This window comes from Ambystoma mexicanum, chromosome 10, assembly GCF_040938575.1.
Source record: "Ambystoma mexicanum isolate Mex_15411 chromosome 10, UKY_AmexF1_1, whole genome shotgun sequence".
Classification (NCBI taxonomy): Eukaryota; Metazoa; Chordata; class Amphibia; order Caudata; family Ambystomatidae; genus Ambystoma; species Ambystoma mexicanum.
Window position 1 is genome coordinate 66,100,367 of NC_090932.1, and position 26,056 is coordinate 66,126,422.

Here is a 26,056-nt window from a genome sequence, read left to right on the forward strand (position 1 = left end):
CTGCCCCTTCTGCTGTCGAGGAGTCCTCCTCCGACCTCTTCCTCTTGGACCTACCCTCGGCAGCTGCAGCCTGGGACGCAGCACCAGACTCCTCACTCCCCGACGAGATGTCAATCTGGGAGGGGAGCCGGGCCTTGCGTCTCCGGCTGGTGGTGCGATCCCTGCCTCTGTGCTCCACAACACCCTCCCCGCCCTCTTCATCAGTTGACGCTGCAGTCAGGGAAAGATAAAACACAGACATCAGGGCACTGTACAATGGACTGATACACACATGACAATTGCACATGAGTGGCAGTGTCAAACTTCAGACATGGCATCACACTCCACGACACATATGTCATTTCAACTCACACACATGAGCATTTCCACAGCAATATTGCACCAGGCAGCAACATCCATACACATACAACAGCATGAACAGCCGAAGGTGAGCCTGACATCACATGAAACACAGGGAGTGCACTAGACATGCACACACGCCACCACACTTACATGCATGTCTACATCTCCTCCAACTGTCGCAGTGATGCGATCGCCATACATGTCACATCTGGCATTCAGCCTTCTACATATCAGTGCCACGTGCATCCATGTTGCATCACAGTTGCAAACTTGTCAAATACACACACATCCACATGTACACAGTGCAGATACATGCAGCAGGAACCACCATCCATGTGTGACACCACAACCATGCCAACGTGCATACACAGAAATTCAAACATGTGTGCTACCACACCTGCATTTGCACAGCATGCTTACCAACACATACACCATCGATGTGTCTCACACCTAAGAGGACTCACATGTGGGAGCCTCACACCCCTGTTCATACATATCCCTACATGGCCCTACGAAAACACATGTGCAACCTGCACACTACTGGCACACCACCACACGCACAGAATCCAGTCAGTATGCATGTACACTTACAGCTCGATTCCAGACAGGTCTGCCTCTGAAGGACCTGGACGTGGAGCGCTGGGCATATGTGTTCCAGGACCCTCATTTGGTGGTCGGACAGGTGGCCCCGGCGCCCCTTGGCATCCGCTGCCTTCAAGAGGCGCCGGGCCTTGTTGAGGGTCCTGGACCTGAAGTCCTCCCAGCGCTTCTTGACATGTTGTAAGTCGTGGACTGCCACCCCCTCTGCGTTGATGGCAGTCACGATGTCCATCCAGATCCTGGTCCATCCTTCATTGTCGGCGCGCAAACTTCCAAAGAGGGCATCATACTGCCCCAGGACTTGCTCCACCAGAACACCAACTTCCCTGGCACTGAAGCTGGTGGCCCTCTGCCTCTCTGGCTGGGGGTTGCCAGTGGTGCCAGATGGTGTTGTGCCCGACATGGCAACCCCAGAGGCAGGAGTGGGTGGGCAACTGGGTCCTGGGGCTGGGCTGTGGAGGGATGGTATCCCAGTCGGGAGTCTTCGGTTCCAGCAGGGGTGGTCGAAGCAAATGCACCCCTGGCTGACGTGCAGGCAGCAAATAGCAGGGCACGAAGCAGCAGGCAGTCAGGCAGCAGCAGATGGCAGGTGGGAGCGTGCTCGGGGCTCTGGGGGGCAGTAATTCCGCCTTCTGGGCAGGAGCATGGTCTTCCATGTGTTGTTGCGTGGCCAGCTTGATACGGAGTGATTTGGCATGTGAAAATCTTGCACGTCAGCGTGTAATTCGAGGAAAGGCCCTTCGCGCGTAAGCGGGTCAGCACATGTACGGGGTTTCATTGGACCAAAGGCCCTTAGCGCATAAGCGCTTCTGTGACATGACTCGTGCGGACGTTTCCCTCGTGACGTGGGCATAGTGGTTCAGCGCACGTGAAAAAACTGCACGTCCGCGTATGAATGCGTGTAATCCGAGGAAAGGGCCTACGCGCGTAAGTGATGTGACACGCGCGGGGGTTTCCCTCAGCACGGGTTAAAGATGAGCGGGGCCAGCAGTTCGCTGTACGTGCCTTTCGTGGAGACCGACGTGTGCTGCTGCTTCATGTTGTTTCGCGCGCCATCACAACTTTACAGCTAGCAAGGACGTATCTCTTCTTTTGGCGGGGGTATTGGCTACGCGTGTTTTTCTGCATCGCGCTAGTCAGACAGTGAGTCGGCCATGCTATTTTTCCCACTGCGGGTGCCCCTGTGTATCGCACCTGTTTTCGAGGTCATAGTAGCCTTTTTTCGCGTTACTGGGTGCCACCTTGTACTGCGGAGGTTGATTCCAAGCACGTAGGCTGCAGAGTTGCATGCACGGTTTTACTGCAGTTTTGGGGTGCCTGAGCATTGCGTGATCCGTCACTACATCAACGGGGTCACATACAGCCTTGCAGGTGCAGGGGGGCTGTTAACATCTTGCATCCCACCCCCTTCACCCCAATTGCCCAGGTCAATTGCGGTGTACACCTCCCATTGGCACTACTCCATCTGTGCTGGCACTACTACATCTGTGGCATCTGCCTCAGCTGGGCGTCCTCTTGTGGCGGATGTGGTCAGGGACAAGGCCAGGGTGACCAGGGAGTAGGGGGACTCCAGGATGTCCAGGGTGGCCGCAGAGGGGGAAGAGGCAGGGGTGCGCCACTTGAGCACGATGTTGTGCCATGTGTCGGTGCAGTCATGCCACCACCCCCTGTGGTTCCGGGAGATGCAGCTTCTGCATCTGGCACTGGCGCCCGTGTGACCCGGCAGTCCATTTCATCGACTGCCATGGGCCCAAGGGTAATGGTAGCTGCAGGTGCAGCTGTGGACACCACCACCCAGGCTCAGGGTCTGCCAGCGCAGGCTGTGTTGGCACTTGAAGAGCCCTTGGAAGATTTCCAACAGGCCAGGAGGGAAACCGTAGGGGCACGCAGGGCTGCCCTGACCACGACACATGTCCCTGGGGCAGTTATGTCATCTGCTGCCCCGAACAGCCGGGTGTTGGCAAGTGCAGGGGCAGATGCACCCAACAACACCCCGGTTGTGAGTCTGCCAACCAGTACAGTTGCGGTCAATGACCCTGCCACAGCGGATGTTGCTGCACAGGGTCCATTAGAGGGCACCCAGCTGCCACTGACACAAGTCAGGCCTTTGATCGTCCCTCCACCTGTCACTCCCTTGGCTCAATCCACCAAACCCACTGGCCATACTGATCACGGCGGCATTAGCCATCAGGGTCTGCGCCACAATCCAAGAGGAGGAAGTTTGCACCTGCAGCACAGGCTGGGACCCCACACACAGCCACGACCTCAGGCACGTTGAGGAAGAAGCCTTTCTGCAAACAGGAACTGGACTTCCTTGTGGACTACATGCGGGACCACAGACGTGACATGCTAGTGGGTGCTAATTGTCAGAATACGGCTGCCCACCGTGATACCCACTGGAAGCAAGTTGTGGAACATGTGAGTGCATTCGCCCATGAGGTGCGCATGGTGCAAGAGTGCAAAAAGCGTTGGAATGACCTGAAACGCAGCGCTAAGGCTAAGCGTGCCTCAAATTACAACTTGACTCTGATGACTGGCAGTGGGCCTGCACCAGAGGAGGAAGACCTCACTCCGCATGAGTCACTCGTTGCGGAGTTCATACCATCTGAATCGGTCGAAGGAGTGGGAGAGATGCCAGACTTTGATGCCCAGTCCAGTGAGTGTTGATGCGTGTTTGTTGAGGACGTGTGTGTTTTACTTGTGTGATGTGTTGTGCATGATTGCCACTACATGTCACGTGTACATGGTTCTGATGTGAAAGTAATGCAATGTTTCCCTGATGCATGTCTACTCTGCTGGATGGTGGACATGTGGAGCAGACGGGGACTGTCCGCATCACCACTATTGCACCCTACTCAAATGCTGGTTAACAGTATGCCCCTCCGGTCCATGTTCCAGCTCACTGGCACTTCTACATGTAGCGTGGGGTGTCCTTCCTCTCAGCCCAGGGACTATGCATAGCATGACTGATGTGCATGTGTCCTCTGCCTGCAAGCGGGTACTCAATGTAGGCATGCTCCCTTGCCCCTCAACCCCCCGCTCTGCACCCCAATTCCAATTTAGCACTGGTCTGCTACAATATTGCCGTTGGGTACTTCCCTGTTCATGCCTCCTGTGTACATGCTAACATCTAGCGGCCAATCTGCCAGACATATGCTGTGTGGTACATCCTTAGTACTTGATGCAGGGTGTCTCACTTGGACTGTGCAGAGGTCAGATGCCCCGCAGGGACATGAGTGCCCATTCATGCTCCATGTGCATTCCACGCATGCCCCTATGTGCCCATGACTGGATGATCACTGTAATACAAGCCCTGGATGACCTACATTGCATGGCATTTCATCTGCCTTCCCATGTCAACTGTGGCTCAGTACTGCGTTGCACACATGTTTAGGGTCTGACAATCTGTGTGGGTCACAGGCCTCAGCCTGTTTAATGGCCAATGACTCTGTCCAACTGGTGTAGTGTCTTCTTCACACGTGGGTGTACTCCAGAGGTTTGATCATGTGTCCTGCTTACTGTCCCATCATCATTTGCTGTGTTGTCTCTTGACTCACATGATGCTGTTGATGCTAGTCAACACTGTCTGTCAATACACAGGTCTATGGTCAGCCTTTTGATACCATGCTAGGCATCCCTGCTTTTGCACTTGGGGGGAGGGGTGGTTTGCTTGTAGACATGCTACCCATTGAATGCACATTGCACGTGATTCCTGAAGTTGACCTTGCACTGCCTTCACATTTTCTGACACACACCATGAAGTCCTTGTACATGTAGATAGTGAGTAACATACATATTTGCTGCACTGCATAGACCCACTTCAGTACAAACTGCCACCTTTCCACAGGTCCAATCACAGCAGCAATTTCAAGTTTACCCAGCATGCATGCCAGGTTCTATTTTGTGTGTCACATGTCTGCCTGATGTGTTTGGTGTCGGTGTGTGTGTGTGTTGTGTGCTTCTAACATGTGTAGTGACCTTTGTCCTCTCTATTTTTCAGGTGATGACGCAATGGAGCCAGAGGATGGTGTTGTCATGCCAGGCACAGGGTTGTTATCACTACATCAACCCAGCACAAGTGGGGGTAGTGGGGTGGTAGGCCACGAAAACCCCCAAGTGCTACAGTCCATCTTGTCTCTGGCTGCCTATGAGTCCAGCCCTGATGAACACTCTGACGACCATGTCGAGTTGGATGAGCATCAGGTCCATAGGTCAGGGGTGAGTGATTCTGATGTGGACACTCCTCTGTCCGCGACACCTGCACTGAGGGGTCAGACAGTCTTGGAACCTGCGCCTGTGGTGGATCGGGACGCAGGGTCACCCTCCACACCAGTCACTGGTCCAGCACACGGAGGAATCCAGCACCGGTGACATGTCCCAGTAGGTCAACGTGGTCAAAGAGGCATGCGAGACGACGTGCAGTCTCTCCACGAAAAGACTGCAGGTCACCTTGCATGCCCCGTTGACGCAACGCTATCCCACTCAGGACAGGCTCAACACGGTCCCGGATAGCCACGTCCGCAGGGAGAGGAAGGCCAGTTGTTGTGCGCTCATCCCCTCCCTGAAAACGGGTCTGGACGTAGGCATCCCTGCTTGTGCCAGATGATGCAGTGGCAGGATCATGGACAGGATTGCACACAGGCACCTCCGCGGCGGCCTGTGCTGCCTCCTGTCCCTGCCCCTGCAATGCACCACTAGCACCAGTGGAATCCCCACCTCCAGACCCCGTGTGTATCCCTTCCGCAGCCTCCTCCTCCACCAAACCCCCCACCAACCTGGATGACTCTGTGCCATCTTCCTCCGTTGGACCCTGTGGGGTCTCAGCTGCCCCTTCTGCTGTCGAGGAGTCCTCCTCCGACCTCTTCCTCTTGGACCTACCCTCGGCAGCTGCAGCCTGGGACGCAGCACCAGACTCCTCACTCCCCGACGAGATGTCAATCTGGGAGGGGAGCCGGGCCTTGCGTCTCCGGCTGGTGGTGCGATCCCTGCCTCTGTGCTCCACAACACCCTCCCCGCCCTCTTCATCAGTTGACGCTGCAGTCAGGGAAAGATAAAACACAGACATCAGGGCACTGTACAATGGACTGATACACACATGACAATTGCACATGAGTGGCAGTGTCAAACTTCAGACATGGCATCACACTCCACGACACATATGTCATTTCAACTCACACACATGAGCATTTCCACAGCAATATTGCACCAGGCAGCAACATCCATACACATACAACAGCATGAACAGCCGAAGGTGAGCCTGACATCACATGAAACACAGGGAGTGCACTAGACATGCACACACGCCACCACACTTACATGCATGTCTAGATCTCCTCCAACTGTCGCAGTGATGCGATCGCCATACATGTCACATCTGGCATTCAGCCTTCTACATATCAGTGCCACATGCATCCATGTTGCATCACAGTTGCAAACTTGTCAAATACACACACATCCACATGTACACAGTGCAGATACATGCAGCAGGAACCACCATCCATGTGTGACACCACAACCATGCCAACGTGCATACACAGAAATTCAAACATGTGTGCTACCACACCTGCATTTGCACAGCATGCTTACCAACACATACACCATCGATGTGTCTCACACCTAAGAGGACTCACATGTGGCAGCCTCACACCCCTGTTCATACATATCCCTACATGGCCCTACGAAAACACATGTGCAACCTGCACACTACTGGCACACCACCACACGCACAGAATCCAGTCAGTATGCATGTACACTTACAGCTCGATTCCAGACAGGTCTGCCTCTGAAGGACCTGGACGTGGAGCGCTGGGCATATGTGTTCCAGGACCCTCATTTGGTGGTCGGACAGGTGGCCCCGGCGCCCCTTGGCATCCGCTGCCTTCAAGAGGCGCCGGGCCTTGTTGAGGGTCCTGGACCTGAAGTCCTCCCAGCGCTTCTTGACATGTTGTAAGTCGTGGACTGCCACCCCCTCTGCGTTGATGGCAGTCACGATGTCCATCCAGATCCTGGTCCATCCTTCATTGTCGGCACGCAAACTTCCAAAGAGGGCATCATACTGCCCCAGGACTTGCTCCACCAGAACACCAACTTCCCTGGCACTGAAGCTGGTGGCCCTCTGCCTCTCTGGCTGGGGGTTGCCCGTGGTGCCAGATGGTGTTGTGCCCGACATGGCAACCCCAGAGGCAGTAGTGGATGGGCAACTGGGTCCTGGGGCTGGGCTGTGGAGGGATGGTATCCCAGTCGGGAGTCTTCGGTTCCAGCAGGGGTGGTCACAGCAACTGCACCCCTGGCTGACGTGCAGGCAGCAAATAGCAGGGCACGAAGCAGCAGGCAGTCAGGCAGCAGCAGATGGCAGGTGGGAGCGTGCTCGGGGCTCTGGGGGGCAGTAATTCCGCCTTCTGGGCAGGAGCATGGTCTTCCATGTGTTGTTGCGTGGCCAGCTTGATACGGAGTGATTTGGCATGTGAAAATCTTGCACGTCAGCGTGTAATTCGAGGAAAGGCCCTTCGCGCGTAAGCGCGTCAGCACATGTACAGGGTTTCATTGGACCAAAGGCCATTAGCGCATAAGCGCTTCTGTGACATGACTCGTGCGGACGTTTCCCTCGTGACGTGGGCATAGTGGTTCAGCGCACGTGAAAAAACTGCACGTCCGCGTGTGAATGCGTGTAATCCGAGGAAAGGGCCTACGCGCGTAAGTGATGTGACGCGCGCGGGGGTTTCCCTCAGCACGGGTTAAAGATGAGCGGGGCCAGCAGTTCGCTGTACGTGCCTTTCGTGGAGACCGACGTGTGCTGCTGCTTCATGTTGTTTCGCGCGCCATCACAACTTTACAGCTAGCAAGGACGTATCTCTTCTTTTGGCGGGGGTATTGGCTACGCGTGTTTTTCTGCATCGCGCTAGTCAGACAGTGAGTCGCGCATGCTATTTTTCCCACTGCGGGTGCCCCTGTGTATCGCACCCGTTTTCGAGGTCATAGTAGCCTTTTTTCGCGTTACTGGGTGCCACCTTGTACTGCGGAGGTTGATTCCACGCACGTAGGCTGCAGAGTTGCATGCACGGTTTTACTGCAGTTTTGGGGTGCCTGAGCGTTGCGTGATCCGTCACTACATCAACGGGGTCACATACAGCCTTGCAGGTGCAGGGGGGCTGTTAACATCTTGCATCCCACCCCCTTCACCCCAATTGCCCAGGTCAATTGCGGTGTACACCTCCCATTGGCACTACTCCATCTGTGCTGGCACTACTACATCTGTGGCATCTGCCTCAGCTGGGCGTCCTCTTGTGGCGGATGTGGTCAGGGACATGGCCAGGGTGACCAGGGAGTAGGGGGACTCCAGGATGTCCAGGGTGGCCGCAGAGGGGGAAGAGGCAGGGGTGCGCCACTTGAGCACGATGTTGTGCCATGTGTCGGTGCAGTCATGCCACCACCCCCTGTGGTTCTGGGAGATGCAGCTTCTGCATCTGGCACTGGCGCCCGTGTGACCCGGCAGTCCATTTCATCGACTGCCATGGGCCCAAGGGTAATGGTAGCTGCAGGTGCAGCTGTGGACACCACCACCCAGGCTCAGGGTCTGCCAGCGCAGGCTGTGTTGGCACTTGAAGAGCCCTTGGAAGATTTCCAACAGGCCAGGAGGGAAACCGTAGGGGCACGCAGGGCTGCCCTGACCAAGACACATGTCCCTGGGGCAGTTATGTCATCTGCTGCCCCGAACAGCCGGGTGTTGGCAAGTGCAGGGGCAGATGCACCCAACAACACCCCGGTTGTGAGTCTGCCAACCAGTACAGTTGCGGTCAATGACCCTGCCACAGCGGATGTTGCTGCACAGGGTCCATTAGAGGGCACCCAGCTGCCACTGACACAAGTCAGGCCTTTGATCGTCCCTCCACCTGTCACTCCCTTGGCTCAATCCACCAAACCCACTGGCCATACTGATCACGGCGGCATTAGCCAGTCAGGGTCTGCGCCACAATCCAAGAGGAGGAAGGTTGCACCTGCAGCACAGGCTGGGACCCCACACACAGCCACGACCTCCGGCACGTTGAGGAAGAAGCCTTTCTGCAAACAGGAACTGGACTTCCTTGTGGACTACATGCGGGAACACAGACGTGACATGCTAGTGGGTGCTAATTGTCAGAATACGGCTGCCCACCGTGATACCCACTGGAAGCAAGTTGTGGAACATGTGAGTGCATTCGCCCATGAGGTGCGCACGGCGCAAGAGTGCAAAAAGCGTTGGAATGACCTGAAACGCAGCGCTAAGGCTAAGCGTGCCTCAAATTACAACTTGACTCTGATGACTGCCAGTGGGCCTGCACCAGAGGAGGAAGACCTCACTCCGCATGAGTCACTCGTTGCGGAGTTCATACCATCTGAATCGGTCGAAGGAGTGGGAGAGATGCCGGACTTTGATGCCCAGTCCAGTGAGTGTTGATGCGTGTTTGTTGAGGACGTGTGTGTTTTACTTGTGTGATGTGTTGTGCATGATTGCCACTACATGTCACGTGTACATGGTTCTGATGTGAAAGTAATGCAATGTTTCCCTGATGCATGTCTACTCTGCTGGATGGTGGACATGTGGAGCAGACGGGGACTGTCCGCATCACCACTATTGCACCCTACTCAAATGCTGGTTAACAGTATGCCCCTCCGGTCCATGTTCCAGCTCACTGGCACTTCTACATGTAGCGTGGGGTGTCCTTCCTCTCAGCCCAGGGACTATGCATAGCATGACTGATGTGCATGTGTCCTCTGCCTGCAAGCGGGTACTCAATGTAGGCATGCTCCCTTGCCCCTCAACCCCCCGCTCTGCACCCCAATTCCAATTTAGCACTGGTCTGCTACAATATTGCCGTTGGGTACTTCCCTGTTCATGCCTCCTGTGTACATGCTAACATCTAGCGGCCAATCTGCCAGACATATGCTGTGTGGTACATCCTTAGTACTTGATGCAGGGTGTCTCACTTGGACTATGCAGAGGTCAGATGCCCCGCAGGGACATGAGTGCCCATTCATGCTCCATGTGCATTCCACGCATGCCCCTATGTGCCCATGACTGGATGATCACTGTAATACAAGCCCTGGATGACCTACATTGCATGGCATTTCATCTGCCTTCCCATGTCAACTGTGGCTCAGTACTGCGTTGCACACATGTTTAGGGTCTGACAATCTGTGTGGGTCACAGGCCTCAGCCTATTTAATGGCCAATGACTCTGTCCAACTGGTGTAGTGTCTTCTTCACACGTGGGTGTACTCCAGAGGTTTGATCATGTGTCCTGCTTACTGTCCCATCATCATTTGCTGTGTTGTCTCTTGACTCACATGATGCTGTTGATGCTAGTCAACACTGTCTGTCAATACACAGGTCTATGGTCAGCCTTTTGATACCATGCTAGGCATCCCTGCTTTTGCACTTGGGGGGAGGGGTGGTTTGCTTGTAGACATGCTACCCATTGAATGCACATTGCACGTGATTCCTGAAGTTGACCTTGCACTGCCTTCACATTTTCTGACACACACCATGAAGTCCTTGTACGTGTAGATAGTGAGTACCATACATATTTGCTGCACTGCATAGACCCACTTCAGTACAAACTGCCACCTTTCCACAGGTCTAATCACAGCAGCAATTTCAAGTTTACCCAGCATGCATGCCAGGTTCTATTTTGTGTGTCACATGTCTGCCTGATGTGTTTGGTGTCGGTGTGTGTGTGTGTTGTGTGCTTCTAACATGTGTAGTGACCATTGTCCTCTCTATTTTTCAGGTGATGACGCAATGGAGCCAGAGGATGGTGTTGTCATGCCAGGCACAGGGTTGTTATCACTACATCAACCCAGCACAAGTGGGGGTAGTGGGGTGGTAGGCCACGAAAACCCCCAAGTGCTACAGTCCATCTTGTCTCTGGCTGCCTATGAGTCCAGCCCTGATGAACACTCTGACGACCATGTCGAGTTGGATGAGCATCAGGTCCATATGTCAGGGGTGAGTGATTCTGATGTGGACACTCCTCTGTCCGCGACACCTGCACTGAGGGGTCAGACAGTCTTGGAACCTGCGCCTGTGGTGGATCGGGACGCAGGGTCACCCTCCACACCAGTCACTGATGTGCCTGGGACATCACGTCGACGGGGGCATGTAGTCGTGCAGCCGCGGGCGGTGCCAACACAACGAGGACACCCGGTCCTTGGGTCCCACAGGGGTCATGCCCAGCAACGCGGTCGCCGCGCGCAACCGCTGTATACTGAGTGGGAGCAAGACATGACTGCCAATTCTCTGAAGGCCAGGGGGCAGCAATGGAGAACATCGCTGAGAGCATGGAGCGTGTGGCCCGATCCGTGCTCCCCCCTGCTAGGCAGGTGCTTCTCCAGCAGCAGGTGGCACGGTCCACGGCCCGCTCACTCAGGGTGGGCATGGCGGCCTCAGACAGGGCACGCCAGGCTGAAATGTTGTCTCTGCATGAAGCAATTGCTGCTCACGCAGAGGCACATATGGAGGCCCTGAGGGAGGAGTATGCTTCCCTCAGATCCACTCTGGGTGTCCTTCTGATGTCCCAGAGGGAGCGGGCAGAGGAGTGGTTTGCACAGCTTGAGTGTACCATCTCGGCTGAGCTACATGCTTGCCAGGAGGTGCAGTGGTTGTCCAGCCAGGCCTTGCAGGAGGAACTCCGTGTTACACGTGCTACCTTGCAAGAGGAAGCATGTGTATCACGGGAGGTTCTGCATGCAGACCTATGTGTCATCGCCACACAGAACCAGGCTCACCTGTCTGGTCATACTACTGTGCCACGTCCTCCTTTCCAGGAAGAGCCAGACTCGGACGACAATCTATCTCCCACATAGGTCGGCCTGTGCAGGCGTTGAGCCCATGGAGGTTTTTTTTCCTCAGCATCATCGCATGTGGGTGTTGAGCAGCACCCTGTACCTCCCCCCTCCTGGGTGCTTCCCCCCCGGGTCGTATGTGGCCATTATTGAATTTTCTTAAAGTTTCTGTTTGATAGTTAGTTTAAATAGGTAATATAGGTTTTTCATAGTTAGTGTAATTAGTTAATATAGTTTAAAATTGCTTGTCTATTGTGCTTTCATGTGACAGTGTGGTGCTATGTGGCTTTTGAAAGCATCCAATGTCTGTTCCAGCTGGGCCTTTCAAGCTTGTCTTGTGTATGTGTTTGCTGCTTGGGGTCCTTGACTCACATATGCCACTCCTGCTTCCTTCCCTTATCCATGGGCTCGCAAGGATGGTTCGGTGTAACAGCCTATTACACAAGGGCTTTGGACTGTCATATATGTGGCATGTCTGCTGCTGTGGAACATGTGTTGACACCCCTAGTGGGGATGATTGGGGTGTAATTGACCACTGTTCTTCTTTTGCTAGATGGGGTGTTTCATGATTCATGTGTACATTCATTGCTATGCATTGTGTAGTATGTTTCTTATCTTTACTGTACATGTGCTTGTTGCAATTCATGCCATAGATAGTGTGTTCCACACTTTGGCTGTGAAAGACGGATTGATGGTGTGATTGCTGATGTACGTCCCTGACATGGTCCAGTCATGAAATGCCTGAAGAGACACACACTGATGAATCGAAAGCATTAATCATGTGTTTCATGGCCTTTCTGCAGGGAGATAAGCCTCCAGACTACCTTTGCCTGGAGACATGGGCCATTGGACGTCTGGAATCTGGACACGTTTGGTGGTGCCGACATGCGCATGTGTGCGCAAGCAGAGGCACAGGGATTGCGATCATACATCTGAAAACTGCTGACGTGTTTCAAGGGACTCCAGGCAAGGTGAGCAGCACATGGGGGTCACAACACAGCAAACCTTCCACCAGGCCAGTTGCACATGCATGCTTAGTAGCAGTACTTATAGTGAGCTTGGACAAATATTGGTGTTGAAGCGCACAATACAGCTCAGATGTGTTAGTGGACTGATGGCTAGTTGATAGCGAAAGTTGTCTGGGGCACCTGCAGGGGCAGTGGCAAATACCCTCAGGTCCACTATGGGCCATTGAGGCACTTGTATTAGCCATGTAGCGTTCCGAGACATGGAAAGAAGCAGCTCACAGGGACAGACAGCAAGGGACATACTCGGGTGCAGTGCATTTCATTTCCGAGTGGAATTTGCAACATGCACTGCCTATTTTTAGTTTGGTCATGGTGGTACATGACTTGTTCTGAAGTCATACTTTGCTATATGCGTCTGTCTGCTTACCCAGGGAACATTGCATGTTGTGTGAATGGTGACACATTGGTGTTCCATTTGCCACGCACCCAGCAGCGCCTGACTTACTGCATTGACTGTGTATGAACTATCACAGGGATAATGTTACGTATGGGTACGAAGCATCCACACAAGATTGTCTGTTTGTAGAGTAGTTTGTTACTTTGGGGCATATTTGGTGGTGTGTTTGTGTGTTTTGGGCACGCAGAGATTATTAACTGTGGCTCTCTTTGCAGCATTGAACTGCTCCTGTTACCAGCCCTGAGAGTGCGCAGGCAGGAGGCCAGCACTCACCCCAGAGATAAGTTTCTCTTTGACTTTCATTTGAGTAATTTGATGCTATGTGCATGATGAACAAGTTTGGTCTAATTGTGTATGTGTTAATGTGAGTACTACATTCTTGTGCATTCCCTACTTTCCCGTGTCAATCGTACTCCCCTCTCCTGTGCCTCATTCCGGTTATCCAGTATGCCAATGCCTGTCCTGACTGCATATCCCTGACCCTCCTTCCCCACCAAGGTCTCAGAGGCCTGTGTGAGTTTGACCTTGCAGGCACCCAGACCACGGTGGGGGTGGTTGGTTCGTGCCACTCCTGCGCCTGTACACGGGAGCTGTGACAGTACACATCCGTTCGTGCTGCATCATTCTATGTTATCTACCACACATGGTACACATCCTGTTGTGACATTGTTTTACTGTGCTACCTTGGTTGTTAACATCATTGTGGTAGTACTTGGCCTTTGTGGCGTACTGCTACTTCAAGTCATCTACTGGAGGCTGTTCTGGTTTGTTTTCCTGCCTGCAGGCTATTTGCTTGGCTTCTGTGTTGGCCTGCTTTGAGTTCTCTTGGATTTGGTGCTTTTGCAAATCAAGGTGGACTCTGAGGGTGCTGGCAACTTTTTACACACAAGGTGGGAGATGGTGACAAAGGGGAAGGGTGATCCTGTGGCCAGGTGAAATTAAAGGATGAGGCTGAATAACCCAGGTGCAGTTGTTCGGTGGGTCATGGTGATTTGTGAGGGGGGGAGGTGGGGGGATTTTGTTGTTGATAGTTGCCTTGCCCTGCAGTGTGATGGGCACCCTGACATTGTAATTGTGGTATCCTATGTACATGTATTCTGCTGATCAATGCCTGTTCATGTGTTGTGTTTACCTTTCAGGTGTGAGGGGATAGTTGTGGTTTGACATGCTGGGGTGTACACATGGTGAATGTTCACATGTGATGTGTAGAGGACACTGATGGTCACTTGATTGCACATGCATATGTTGAGTGCATGTCCCTACTGACCCACACACTTGCTCTATTATCCACTACATGTACAACCACCCTTGCATTTCCACGTGTACACTCTGTTTGCCTTCTGGTGCCCACTGTGTCCCTGCAGCACATGTTCTATGACCAATTGTGGATCCTGTACATGCCTAATTTGCTTTTTGATGTAGTTTGTCACTTAGATGTGATGCTCAGGGTGTGCATCACACACAATGGCTGTTCACTGTGCTGTGCACTGAGCAGTGTGTTGCAGGAGGTGGACACGGCACACAGAAGCTGCAGTGTTGATTTTGCAATGCACATTGTGCATGTAGACAGGCATTCATTGTTATGTTACAACTACAACTTTTGGAATGCATTTGGGTCTGACTTATTTTGGGTGGGAGGTTGTTGGTCAGTCATTTCATCTGATTCCATGTCAGGCATCATTGTCTGATGCCATTTTACATTTTTCACATGGCAATGTGTACCTTATTGGTACTGTGTTGGTGAATGGCTATTGCTTGCCATGTCATGTTGTGGTTTGGGAGGGTTTGAGTGACATAACCCAGTGATAGTCATGGCCTGTTTTGCAGGTCTGTGTGATTCACACCTTGCATGTGTGCCTTTTGGTCACACAGGATTGCTTGTGTTTAAGTAGCTAGGGATGCACACAATGTGGCAAATCCATAACACCAATCTCAGGGTGGTAAGGTTGTGACAGTTGACTGTCTCTTTGTCATCATCGATTGTCACCTGGTATGTGCCAGGCCTGTGTGCACTCCGCAAGGTTGGGAGTTTAGGTGAAAAATGTGGCCACAAGCTGGGTCCGGGCTGCCTCGCCACGTGCCCTATCCCCTCCCATGTGCACCGCCTGTGCCTGTGGTTGGGGATGTGGGGGCACCACAATGTCCACTGGTACGCCCTGCCGTAGTGCAACATTGTGCAGGACACATGCTGCCACAATGATCCTGCACACTACTGGGGGTGCATAGAGTAGCTGCCCGCCAGAGCGGTCAAGGGAGCGGAAGTGTGACTTGAGCACTCCGAATGTGCACTCCACTATGGCCCTGGTTGCAATATGGGCGGCGTTGTATCTTACCTGGGGTGGTGTGGTGGGGTTCCAGATTGGCGTCATCATGTGGTTGATCAGAGGGTAGGCACTGTCCCCTGGAGAGGTGACAATGAATGTGATTATTGGGGTTTGTGTATTTGTGTGTGTGTGACATGCATGCATGTGCACGGGCATTTGTACTCACCTAGGAGCCATGTGTCGCCATGCTCCCAACTTCCAGGGCCCGGCTCAGGGCGGACATTCTGTATATGAAACTGTCATGGGTGGAGCCAGGGTAGTTTGCATAGACAGAGGTGATGATTCCCTTTGCATCGCATACCACCTGTACGTTGATGGAATGCCAGTGCTTGCGGTTTCGGTAGATGTGCTCAGTGGCCCTGGGTGGACGTAGGGCCACATGGGTGCAATCTATGGCACCGAGCACTTTGGGGAAGTGTGCCACCCTGTAAAAGTCCTGAACAACGGCCTGCCTTTCTGCGGGTGTTCTGGGCATGTATATGTGCCTGCGGACTGAGCGGCGCGCTGTCATGATTGCCAAGACCTGGTGTAGGCAGCGTGACTGCATGGCCTGTGAGACCCCCCCCCACTATGGCATTAGTCCGCTGAAAAGACCCAGTGGCCAAAAAATGCAGTACATTGAGCACCTTCTCCAAGAGGCTCAATGCTTGGGAGCAGAAGGTGGGAGATGTAAGGTCATCTTCCCACTCCCTGACCAGGTCTAGGATGATACGGGGTGAAAACCTATACCTGCCATAGACCTGGTCGTCAGGCATCCCAAAAAGGCTTGTCCGTGGTGAAAAAATGCGTGCCCTGGCTATTCTCCTCCTCCTGCGGTGTCCCACGATCAGTGCTGCAACAAATGGGGCATTCATCGTAGCTGTATATACGTGTTTGTTGTTTGCGCGCACTTTTATACTGTGCGCGGGGACGCTTCCGCCTGCCTTCGTGTGGCGGACACGTTGACGCCTGTGCGCGTCTTTTGCCGTGCGTGGGTTTCCTGTATTCAAATCCATGAATATGGGTTGTTCGCGTGCGTGTGGGCATTCCGTGTAGTTCGCTGCAGTACTTCCCCAGTTACGCCTTCTTTTTCACGCGTTAATCCCCATTCTGCGTGTTACGCCCACTGTTCCCCCACTTTTGTTGTATGCGCCGCGCTATGTGCGCTTTTGCTGTGCATGTAGCGCACGCCGTTTGATGACCTGTGTGCCCGTGTGCGCCATGCACGGATTTGGCGCACAACCAGTGGGAAACAAGCGCAGCACCTTCCTTGCTCACGCTTGCGCCACCTTGCGTCTGCTTGCGCTGGGATTTTCGGCGCACGTTTGTTCCATGAATCTGCCCCTTAGTCTTGATAGAATATCCTTCCATCCAATTAATCTAGTGCATTTTGATCAATAAATAAAGTATTGCAAATGAATTAATGAAAGCAAATTGAGTATGACTTAATTTCAGGATGAAAGACCTTTACAAAATAGACATGTAATGATTGGACTTCTAACAATGACTTGTGTAAAGAAATGTTGCTTTGTGGTTATTATTGATGATACAGAAAGAATATTTGGAATGTACTGCTGGAAATCTACTAGAGGTTCTTATGTAGAATTCATGATTTAGTGCATTTTTAATTCAAAGGACTATCGAGCTTTGTAGCTCACCTAAACACATTTCTAATTATAGGAAGCATTGTTGGAATGATTTTGGATCTAACACAGCAAAAACTCAACATATCCACTCAGAAAAAGATATTGGACTTGAAATAAAGTTAAGATTGTACTATTGAGGATTTTCAACGTTATTTAATGCCCAAAACAGGCACTGTACACATTTTATACTGTGCTAAAAGGAAGAACATTATTAAATATATCCCCAAACATTATATTTCTCCTTTTCCTATATTTCATATTCTCTTGCAGTAAAACACAGTGAATGTCTAGTTGCTATCCAGTCTTGAATGCACACTCCCTCCTTCATTTCACCTTGACTAAATTGAGGTACGTCTCCGCCTTAAATCTATTCCTCACCCGTCTCACTCCATTCTGCCTGGTTTATTCACTTAAATGTGTGTTTCTATACATCAATTCATGATCTTGTTCTCAGTTTGACCTTACTCTTTCCTTTTCACTTCACATTTCTAATATGGCTTGTACTTGCCACTTACATCTTTGTTGTATTTACATCATTACTGAATGATTTAAGGTATTAGACCTTTGTGTTCTGTTCAACGCTAATGCATATTTAGAACAGAGACTGTCCCAATGCAGTTTTGAAATGTTCTGGTGGACACATCTTCCCATCTCGCCAAATATCTGCCATGGGAACATTTGAAAGTTATCTTTTGCTGCCTAAACTTAGACATAGACAGCTAATGCATTATGCCTCTGTGTGATTTATTTCCCAACAAAATGATTTCTTTGCAAAATGATTGAAAAACTGGACAATGCAATGCACCTCAAATGTTTGTGTTACATTTAACCATTCTCCAATAAGAACATTGCAATTTAAGTTTTGACTCAGGTAAATAGAGGTTTTCTTTATATTCAACTGAAAATACATAGTATAAACATATTCTGGCATACGTTATACATTTAGAGAAATGTGGTATTAATTGGATGATAGTTTTATATCTTCTCTGAGATGAAAAACATCCTAAGTGTGGTGTAATCACAAATAACTAGCACATATATTTTGGGGCAGGAGATACATGCAGACATGCACAAATGCTAAGATATAAGACTGTTTCATAAAGAATTGAAATAATACTTACAGTGGTGATATCAAATCCATGACAATTTTCAAAAGACGTAAAGAATGAGAAATCAATTCAGTGCATGGCCTTGTGGGTTGCCCTAATGATTATTTTCTGTACATTCAAGCTATCCCATGCTTTTATGCCTTGTCAATAGGAGGTCAATACTCACTGTTCATGGTAGAAAGCTATAGAATGTCATGTTATTACATAATACATTAAGAGTAAATTATCAATAACTACTTTACTGTTTCATTTAGAACATAACTTACCTGTGTACGTAATAACAGAGCTGCTTTTCCCAATCTTCGATTCATCTCCAGAGATGGCCGAGACAAAGAATTTATACAGATTTCCAGGTGTCAGACCAAAGATGGTGAGTGATTCATTCACACAGGTAAAATTTGAGGAAGGTTCCCCTAATACGTCTATTGCATATGAACTTTTGTTGCCAGTTGGTGGAAGCCAGGTCAAAGACACTGAATCGATGGTGACGTTGCTGACAATCAGGTTATTTGTTACATTAGGTACTATAAAAAAGCAAGAACAGTTCTATTTAGATTTACTCGTCCAACCAACTAAGCATAGATCTCTTTCATGTATCTAGCATTTAAATTACATTTTAAAGTGTCAAACAACATTGAGATGTGGGAACAACTGCAGAACACTCTTAAATTCAATGCAAAAAAGAAAAAAACCCACAAGACAGTTGTACTTGAGCTCTGACATTTTGATATTTTTGATATTTGAGCAATAAGGTTCAGATGATCTGTGTTTAAAAATGATATGGGAAAAGATTCAGAGTTGTGATAAAGACATTTGAATAATTAATGTTTGAAGCAAATGGAGTAACAAGGTAATGAAACAATATTGGGTATATATTAAAAAGATGATTCAGCTAGGCAATGAACTCATGTCAAACAATAATATTATTCCAAATTATTTGATGATGATAGCAACCAGTTTGTAATGATTATGTTGAAGTTTGTACCTTTCTGGTATCCATGAAAATGGTAACAATTATAATCACAAATCTGTTTTTTTTCTAACATTTTTCAAGACATTTAAATTTTCTGAATTAAAATAATAAATTATCTTCATACATTAGAATCTCTAAATATACAACAATGTGTTTCATACATCATCCAATAACACAAATAAATAACTCAAACCACAAGCACTACTATTCAATAAGGACCATTTGTATATCAGAATATTTTCGATCTCAATTAGGATATTAAGGAATTTCTCCAAACATTCTGAGTAATCACTCATACGTAGATACTTAAAAACAAATTATTAATTGTTATCTGACAAGCCAGGTGCAGCTCTCTGACTAACTCAAAGTTGTTTCAAATATGCAACCTGCAACACCTCTCCTTGAAATAATACAATCTGTACGGAGTATGGAAATACCCCAGAAAAACTCTACAACCAGACCGGCACAACAATCTTTTCGAATATCTAGATTTTTAGGGCCTCATTATAAGGATGGCGCTCCCGGAATGAAGGGGGCCGGTACGGGAATGGCCCCCTTCATTACGGGAGCACCGATTATGAGCTTCCCTTCGCGGGACCTGGATCAGATGCCTGGTAAAACCAGGGGTGTTTTCCGGGTCCCGCGAGGGGAAGAGGGAGGTAACAGCTGGACACTCATAATGTGCCCGTTGTTACCTCCATCCCCATTCCCATTGAGCCCTATGGGGGCTCAAATGGGAATGGGGAATGGTTCCTGCAAGGAGGAATTACTGGGTGCTCCAATGTTGGAATGACCCGGTTATTCCTCATTGCAGGAACCCGGTAAATGAGCCCGGTTTGGTTGCAGTCATGGAGCTAACAGCTCCATGGCTGCCGCCAAACTCGTAATGAGGCCCTTAGTCTTGATAGAATATCCTTCCATCCAATTAATCTAGTGCTTTTTGATCAATAAATAAAGTATTGCAAATTAGGAGCTGAACCACTGGGCTCTTTGTTCCTTAAGGGGTAATCGTGGTGGCTTCCCGTGGTAGACCCTACCTTCGCAAAAAGAAAGATTACCGATGGAGAAAGGCACCGACCATCAGCTCCGGAAGCTCAGATGAGGAGTTGGGGGAGCTGTCTTCTGAGAGTGATCTGGATCGTGACAGTTTGAAGCACCCACTACTTTCAACAGACCCCATGGCTACTGCAGAACAGATATAAGAATTGGTGGCAGCAGTGCAGAACCTTAACCTAGAAATGCAGAATGTTAAAAATGAGAATTCCATCCTTAGGCAGATGGTAGCGGCCAGAGATCGCCCGCCACCCGAACTCCCGCCCATGGCTCTTTCCTCCGGCAAGTATGACGGCTCACTTAAAAAACTGAAAGAATTTTTGGAGGCATGTACAGTTCATTTTGCCTTTCGCTCCACCACCTACACATCTGACCATGCCCGGGTGGGCTTCCTGATATCTAACCTAGTGGGCAATGCCCTGGCTTGTGCTACTCCGCTGATGACACGCAATGATCCCCTCTTACAGGACTATGGGGCCTCCCTTCCCTTATTCAAACAGACATTTGAACAGCCGGAAATAAGTTAAGGTGTTTGTGAGAAGTTATTGGACATTCAGCAGGGATTCACAGATCTGCTCACTTACATCACCAACTTTAAACGTTTAGCAGCCGAGGCTGCTTGGCCAGAACAAGCACAGTTCACAATATTCCGGAGAGGCCTCAAATAAGAGCTTAAGGACGTACTAGCTAGGATACCTCGTCCCTCCACATTCCCGGATTTGCTTTTGTGCGGTTCTCCAAATCGAGTACCGCCTGAGTGAAATAAGAACCGAAAGGAAGAAGGGAAGAGCTCCCTACACTCTCTCACCTGCTCCGACTGCTTACCCCTCTCTGGCTGTTTCCCGTGAACCCAAGGAAGAACCCATGCAGATTGGTACCAAACGAGCTCCACTTACTCCAGAAGAGCGGAAACGCCGAAAGGACTCTGGGTTATGCCTCTACTGTGGATCAGCAAACCATCTATTACAAAACTGTCCGGAAGTACCTCCCAGACGTCGGGGAAACGGACGACCTCGGTCTCAGGTGGGACGGAATACCGAGGTTCAGTTTACGGTCCCTATGTGTCAGTGGCAATAACAACTCCTGAATATAAGGAAGACACACGACTTATGGTAGTTAAACTGCAGATAAGTCTTAAAGATCAGAAGATTGATACATTGGCGCTCATTGATTGCGGAGCAAGTGGCAATTTCATGGATACCCTTTGCTGCAGTAAAGTCGGCATTCAGCGTATCGACAAAGGGGAGAATCAGAAGGTTGAAGAGGTGGATGGCACCCTGTTATACTCGGGTCCCATAACCCATACCACCAAACTTCTGCAGATAAACATTTTGCAACATACTGAGACATTGGCTTATGATATCATCCGTGCAGCCCATTTTCCTGTGATTTTGGTTATAGCCTGGCTATGCAAGCATAACCCAACTATCAATTGGTCCAACAACATCTTAGGCTTTCATTCCTCCTTTTGTAAGCAACACTGCCTTCATAGCCCTGAATATCATGCAGTTACCACATTACCTAGCCCTCCCATGGAGTCACGGACTGTGCATTGTATTCCGACCTTACTCAGTGAATTCAGTAGCGTGTTCGGTAACATGGGACCTTTGGCCTTACCTCCCCACAGACCGGAAGATTGTGCAATTGATTTAGTCCCTGGCGCCTTGGTCCCCTTCGGACTGATGTTCTCATTATAGTGACTGAAAAGAAAGCCTTACGGGAATATTTAGACACACATCTTGAAAATGGACTCATCCAACATTCCCTTTCACCTGCTGGTGCTTCATTATTCTTCATTCCCAAGAGAGACTCCTCCGAGCTACGACCCTGCATCGACTATCGAGGACTCAACAAGGTGACCATCAGGGATAGGTACCCGATGCCCCTTATCTCTGATATCCTCGAAGCAGTCCAAAAGTCTTGTGTCTATTCCAAACTAGATCTTCGGAGTGCTTATCATCTGTTGCGTATTAAAGAGGGTGATGAATGGAAAACGGCCTTTAGGACACCCTATGGCCACTTTGAATACTGGGTAATGCCCTTTGGTCTCGTTAACGCTCCTGCTGTGTTCCAACGCTTTATGGACTGTCTGTTTTCTGACCTACTATTCCATACTGTCATAGTCTATCTAGATGATGTACTGGTCTTCTCGCCCTCTATGCAGGAACATGCTCTACATCTGCGGTCTGTGTTGTCACGTCTGCAGGCCCACTGCCTACTCGTCAAACCCGAGAAGTGTTTATTCATGGTCTCTTCAGTTCCCTATCTCAGGTACTTCCTTTCTAGTGAAGGCATCATGATGGATCAACGGCAGGTACAAGCTATTCTGGAATGGCAGGCCCCAACCTCAGTCAAGGGGATCCAGAAATTCCTGGGATTTGCGAATTTTTACCGCAAGTTCATACCACATTTTTCGGACATTATTCTGCCCATTACTGGACTTCTTAAAAAGTCTGTTAACACCTTTCTGTGGTCGGAAGAAGCAGATAAGGCCTTCCAGAACCTTAAAGACCTGTTCTCGTCTGCACCTATACTCCGTCAACCCGACCAAACTAAGGTTTTCATCATTGAGGCAGATGCCTCAGCCAGGGCTATCGGAGCTGTTTTACTCCAGGAGCACGAGGGAAGGGACCATCCCATGGGATATATACCTGAAACATTAACCACCAGCGAATGTAATTATTCCGTAATTGAGAGAGAATTGTTGGCAATGAAAAGAGCCTGTGAGGAGTGGAGACATCTGCTGCAGGGAAGTATCCATCCTTTTATCATCCGTACAGATCATAAGAACCTGAAGACCTTACAGCGCATGGATTGCGTCAATTCTCGGCAGGCAAGATGGGCACATTTTTTTTCCCAATTTGACTTCAAAATTACTTACCTCCCAGGGTCCCAGAACATACTAGCAGATGCTCTCTCTCGCAGAGGCAGCCCGGAAACTTTCTTGACTACTCTACCCGATCCTTTTTTCCCCAGAAATCGGATAGTTGCTAAAGCCTCGTCTTTCATGGAAGAGGTCAAAGAGGCTACTGTTGGTTCTGAACCATCCATCCCTCGACGGTATCAGGCTTTTGAAGGAAAGAGGGGTTACTCTTTATCAATCACAAACACTTTGTTCCTGATCCCACCTTGTGTCTTAAGGTATTGTCCTGGTGTCATGACCATAAGTCTTCAGGTCACAGAGGCTCGAAAGGGACTCTAGAATTGGTCTTGTGTTCCTTCTTCTGGCCAGGAATGTCTTCTGATATCAAGAAGTATGTTGAGTCATGCCACGTCTGTTCCAGAAGCAAATCTCGGACTCAGAAGCCTATTGGAATGCTCCAACAACCCAAGCCTCCTAATAGACCATGGAGTCACATCTCTACCGATTTTATTGTTGAACTACCAGAATCGGAAGGAAATACCTGCATCATGGTGACCGTGGACTACTATTCCAAATTGGCCCACTTTACCCCTCTTCCTGGTCTTCCGTCGGCATCCAAAACCGCTGTGGTTTTTATTCGAGAGATTTATAGATTGCATGGTCTCCCAGACAAGATCACCTCCGATAGGGGAAGTCAATTTACCTCAAGGTTCTGGAAGGCATTATATGACAGGTTGGGTATTGAGAGGGCTCTGCCATCTGGTTTTCACCGTCAGACCAATGGACAAACCGAGCGCCTCAACGGAACTTTGGAACAATACCTGCGCTGCTATGTTAATACACAACATGACAATTGGGTATCTCTGCTAGCTACAGCAGAATTCTCCTATAATAACTCTGTTCACTCAGCCACAGGTATCACCCCCTTCTTCTGTAGTTATGGATTACATCCTCGGGGTATTATACCGGTGACTTCTCGCCCCACCAGCGTGCCAGCAATCAAGTCTTTCTTAATGGAAATAGCAGAAGCACATCGCATCACAAAAGACAACCTGGAGGTTTCACAACGCAAGGTCAAGATCCAGGCAGACCGCAAACGCTCCTCAGGTCCCTGTTGGGATGTGGGATCCAAGGTTTGGCTGTCTACCAAGTGCCTTCCCCGTTGGGTTCGTCCCTCTAAGTTATCACCTCAGTACCTGGGTCCCTACGAGATTGTAGCTCGGATAAACCCAGTAGCATATCGACTAAAGTTACCAACTAGTCTTAGGCATAGTCACCCGGTTTTCCATTGCTCCCTCCTTCGCCAAGCAGGAGACAAAATCCCTGCTCTTTCCGTTCGCAAAATAACTGCCAACCAAGAGAAAGACACGGATGAATATGAAGTCTCGCAGATTAGGGACTCAAGACACCATAAAGGTCAACTTGAATACCTTATACATTGGAAGGGCTACCCCCACTCTGAAGACTCTTGGGAGCCTTGCTCTTATGAGCACGCTCCCAAGCTCCTACGTAAATTTCAACGGGCTCATCCGGGGAAACCTGTTACCTCCAGAAGTAAGAGGGGGCATACTGTCACACACCATTCCCCCTGGAGGCTGTGGGATCGATGGCGCGCGGGGCGCCATTGATTTCCCGGTCACATCGACCACGATTCGCCTTTCGGCACTCTAGTGTTTCTTTAACATGGCGCCACCGGGAGGCTTATAGCTTTCTAGCCCCCGGCGGTCGGCACGCTTCAACCCGTGAGCATTGTGGTCTCCCTCACTGGGTCCTTGCGCTGTGTATTCTTTCTTGGCTCCGCTGAGCCCAGCCCATGCTTTCCCTCCCCCCGTATTCTCCCGCTGTCTGATTTTCCTTGCCGGTTCGACACAGATCTCTGCTCCACCTTCCTTGGCTCTCTCTCTCTTCCCTTTCTCTCCCCCCATTGCCTCCCTACCTCTGCCTTTCTTTTCCCGGGCTCCGCGGCTCGCGTTCTCTCTCTCTTACTTCCCCGAGCTCCCGCATCTCTGATGTCTTCTCCTCCACTCGGCAGTGACTGTCTTCTTTGAGTCTGTGTCAGTCACGGTTTCTACTCGCCGTTCTCTCCTGGAATCACGTCTCCTTCACCCTGTGGATTAACCTGCTTCCTGGTTATAAACGTCCAGTCCTGATTAGACGTTATACTGGCATTCCTCCTGCTACGTCTCTCCTTGAAAACAAGAAAGGACTCCAACATCATTGAGGGTTTTTTTGTGCCTTCTGGCTTTTTCCCCTATTCTGGCTATCCCGGGAGCTGAACCACTCAGCTCTTTGATCCTTAAGGGGTCACCGTGGCGGCTTCCCGTGGTAGACCCTACCTTCACAAAAATTAAGATTACCGATGGAGAAAGGCACCGACCATCAGCTCCGGAAGCTCAGGTGAGGAGTTATGGGAGCTGTCTTCTGAGAGTGATCTGGATTGTGACATTGACTCACTGTAATGAGTATGGAAATGCCCCCAAAATATCTACCACCAGACCGGTTCAATAGTCTGTTTGAAAAAGAAGATAATGATTACAAATTAATTTATGAATGCTAGTTGACTATAGCGTATTTCCAGGATAAAAGAGCTTTACAAATTGCACATGTAACCATTGGATTTTTCACTATGACTCGTTTAAAGAAATGTGGCTTTGTGGTAATTATTGATAATATGGAGAGGACATTTGGAATGTACTACTGCAAATTTACTAAAGGTTCGTATGGAGAAATCATGATTTAGTCCATTTTGTATTCAAAGCATTATGAGCTTTGTGCCTCACTGGAACACATTTCTAATTAAAGGAAAATGTGTTGGAACTATTTCGGATCAAACCTAGCAAAAACTCAATTCATCCACTCTCAGGATTATAGTTTGCCCTATAAAGATATTTGACTTGAAATACAATGAAGATTGCACTATT

The 26,056-nt window shown here is 49.8% G+C and overlaps 1 protein-coding gene across 1 annotated transcript in view; it reads right to left on the reverse strand.

The window, feature by feature from the left end:
* Positions 1 to 26,056, reverse strand: part of LOC138492813 (tenascin-X-like) — a 759,772-nt gene that overhangs the window by 452,844 nt on the left and 280,872 nt on the right. Inside the window, exon 14 of the mRNA XM_069620166.1 lies at positions 18,513 to 18,770. Coding sequence (XP_069476267.1) covers positions 18,513 to 18,770 — 258 coding nt within the window. The remainder of the gene's footprint in view (positions 1 to 18,512; positions 18,771 to 26,056) is intronic.